The sequence below is a fragment of the Nicotiana sylvestris genome, chromosome 2 (assembly GCF_000393655.2).
Source record: "Nicotiana sylvestris chromosome 2, ASM39365v2, whole genome shotgun sequence".
NCBI lineage: Eukaryota > Viridiplantae > Streptophyta > Magnoliopsida > Solanales > Solanaceae > Nicotiana > Nicotiana sylvestris.
In genome coordinates this window covers 162657782-162661380 of record NC_091058.1, presented here as the reverse complement: position 1 = coordinate 162661380, position 3599 = coordinate 162657782, and the positions used below count along the sequence as shown (strand labels likewise).

Below are 3599 nucleotides of genomic sequence, written 5' to 3'. Positions count from 1 at the left end.
AAACAATAATACAAGTATACATATAACTAATACAACTACAACAAATTTATTTACATGTATAAATTATTTGCATTTTCCTGCACATTGTATGAAAAATAATTGATCTGTGTAAGAAAAGAACATACTCATTACAAAAAAAACAATTGAAGGTGAAGTAACAAAAGTTGTTCCAGGGTGCTTGTAAATCTTTTCTTAAAGAGAATTAAAGCAACGTAAAGGAAAGTTAAAATCGTTAAAAGATTAATGAGACTAGAATACTAATTAATAGAATATTACTCCTTGTTTGTGAAATTTATAAAAATTCGGAAATAAAAATATTCTTAAGAACTACATAAGAAGAGTTATAAAGTGCAATAAAAATTACGAGATGTTTATTCATTACATACTACGAATAGGAAAGCATAAAAATTAAATTGCTTAATCATCTCTAACCACAGATCCATCACCGATCAAGTGATTTATTTTTTCATGAGGGTGATCAAAACAATCTGCCACATCCAAGTGGGTGATGTCAAATTTATTGTCATAGACAAGATTGGCTTCAGGACCTTTATTCTTCAGAAATGCTTGATAAAGCTCAACCAAATATTTTGGTATGCGACAAATTTTTGCCCAATGCCCTTTTCCACCGCAACGATAGCATTTAGTTTCTGAATCCTTTGCGTTTCGCTTCTCATCTTTCCTTTTCCATTTTTGGAAGTTATTTTTTTGTAGGATGATGATTAACACCAGAAAAATTTCTTCCTTGGATATGGCCATGGCCACGACCACGAATATGGCCACGACCTTTTCCACGATTAGCATAATGGGAATACACCTCATCCTCTTTAGGCAATGGTGTAGACCCAGTGGGTCGATTTTCGTGATTTCTCATAAGCAATTCATTGTTTCGTTCAACCACAAGTAGAAGAGAAATCAACTGAGAGTACTTTGTGTAGCCTTTCTCTCGGTACTGCTGTTGCAAGACCATATTGGATGCATGAAACGTTGTAAACATTTTTCCAAGCATATCATAGTTACTGATATTATCTCCACAGAGTTTCAATTTAGAAGTAATTCTAAACATAGCAGAATTATATTCAGAAACAGACTTAAAGTCTTGGAGCCTACGATGAGCCCAATCATATCGTGCTTGTGGAAGAGTGACCAACATTAAGTTGTCATATCTTTCCTTTAAACCATTCCACAAAACAAGTGGATCTTTCACTGTGAGATATTCAATTTTTAACCCTTCATTAAGGTGATGTCGCAAGAAAATCAAAGCCTTAGCACAGTCTTGGGTAGATGCCTTATCTTTATCTTTAATGGCGTCTCCAAGACCCATTGCATTTAAATGGATTTCAGCATCCAATACCCATGTCATATAGTTCTTGCCCGAAATTTCAAGGGCAACGAACTTTCTTTTCATAATATCAGACATAATTAGAAAAAATACAAATTTGAGAAAAATTATACCTTAATTTTCTCAAAGATCTTCTTGAGATGGTAGAGCCTCGTGCTGATAATATGTTATAAAATATAACCCAAAATAACAATATAAACAAGCAAAAACAAACTAAGAGATATAGAGAGAAAGAGAGGAAGAGAGATTCTTATTTCTTCTTCAATTGTGTGTATTTTTCTATCTATTACAAGGCCTTTATATAGGCATAAAAGGTGAAGAAAATATGTCATGGAATATGTCATTGAACATACAAAATATGTCATTGAATATGTCATTAAACATTTGAGATGAAAATCATGGAAGAAGAGTAGACATCCAACATAATGTGATATTTATCATAACAAAAGCTGAAAACTCCTTAGCCCTTACCCTATATATACACAAAGGTCAATTTTAACAAGCTTGATTCCTCACTTATGAATATGTCACGACCCAATTCCCGAACCCGGTCGTGATGGCGCCTCTCGTGAAGACAAGTCCAGCCAAAACAAATGAAACACCTCTTTAAACAATTAATTAACATAAACAAGTCTAAAACATGATTAATATAGCCATAATTGCGAAAACAACAATAATAACAAAAGGGAAACCATCCCGACACAGCCCAAACCGGGGTGCCACAAGTCATGAGCTACTACAGAATCTGCTCTAAGTCTACAAAGTATGGAATCCGATACAATAGTCTGAAGAAAACATAAATGATAGAGGATAGGGGAGACAAGGGGCTGCGGACGTCAACAACTACCTCGTAACTCCAAATCGCGGCCTAGTATGGAAGGAATCAGTGCTCAGGTGCGGACTCGGCTATGCCTGAGTCTGCACACACGGTGCAAGGAGTAATGTGAGTACTCCGACCCAGTTGAGTAATAATTATAAATAATGACTGAAAGCATGAAACACGTAAAGGCACAAACTAATTCTATATTAAAGCAGTAAAAATCATTTAAGGCAGTGAAACAGTGAGAAATCAGTATGAATCCCTTAAAACCAAGTAAAACAGGTAATTTGACATTTAAATAACAAGTAGAAATCCACCCCTCGGGCACAATGTAACTTTCTCAGAATAGTATCAGCCCCTCGGGCTCACTATCAGTCACTCAGCATAGTATCAACCCCTCGGGCTCACTCTCAATCATATGGGTACCCGCGCTCACTGTGGGTGTGCAGACTCTAGAGGGGCCCCTTATAGCCCAAGCGCTATATCAAGCCACCTCGTGGCAACATCACTCGGCCTCACATCACTCAAGCTATCTCGTGGCATAGAAAGTATCTCATATCACACAGCATGTCCTCACATATGGCCCTCGGCCTCACTCAGTCCAGAAATCATCACAAGCTCCTTGGGCATAAGTAAAACAGTAGTACTCAGCCCAAACAACATTTTGAAAGATCATTTAAGTCTCAAATTCAAGTAAAAGTGGCTGAGTTTGTAAAGCAGTGTAAATCAATAGGACTGAGTTCAAGTAGTATGTCAAAATAGTGAGGAAACTGTGATAAAAGTCCACGAAGGATTCAAATAGTCGGTATGAAGCCCAAATATGGCAATAAGCCCAAGTCATGATAATAACAATTAAGTCTCAGTCAAATACACGGTAAAAACATCAATCTAGATGGACCAAGTCACCATCCCCAATAGTAAATGACCCCGTGCCCGCCATTAAGCGCGTGTATCACCTCAATATAGAACTACGTTGTGCAATCCGATATTTCAAACCCTCAGGACATTATTTACAATTATTACTCACCTTAAGCCGGCCAAAACTCTAGCTTGCTATGCCCTTGCCTCTCAAATCGGCCTCCTCGTGCGTCGAATCTGACCAAAACCACAATGAATATGTCACAATAGGCTAAGGGAACAATACCCAATCGAAAACAATCGAAAAATATTAAAAATCCCGAAATTGGCAAAATCCGAGCCCTAGGCCCACTTCTCGAAACTCAGAATTTTTTACATCATTAGATTCCTTATCTCGCCACGAGTTCATACATATAAAAATCACGAATCGGAGTTCAATTGACCCCTCAAATCCCGAATCTTAGCTCTCTTAAGTTCAAGCCCTAACCTCCATTTTTAGTCCATGATTTTCTTAAATTTCCAGTCTTAATTCATGTAATAACGCCATAGGATTGTGTTTTAGGTCCAAAAATCCTTACC

The 3599-nt window shown here is 37.0% G+C and overlaps 1 protein-coding gene across 1 annotated transcript; it reads right to left on the bottom strand.

Moving 5' to 3' along the window:
- Positions 1-700: 700 nt before the first annotated feature.
- LOC138885894 (uncharacterized) lies at positions 701-1363 on the bottom strand. Its single transcript, XM_070166890.1, has 2 exons — positions 1152-1363; positions 701-1058 (listed from the first exon to the last, which is right to left on the bottom strand). Exons 1-2 carry the CDS (start codon positions 1361-1363, stop codon positions 701-703), a joined length of 570 nt encoding a protein of 189 aa, XP_070022991.1.
- Between the last annotated feature and the right edge of the window lie 2236 nt (positions 1364-3599).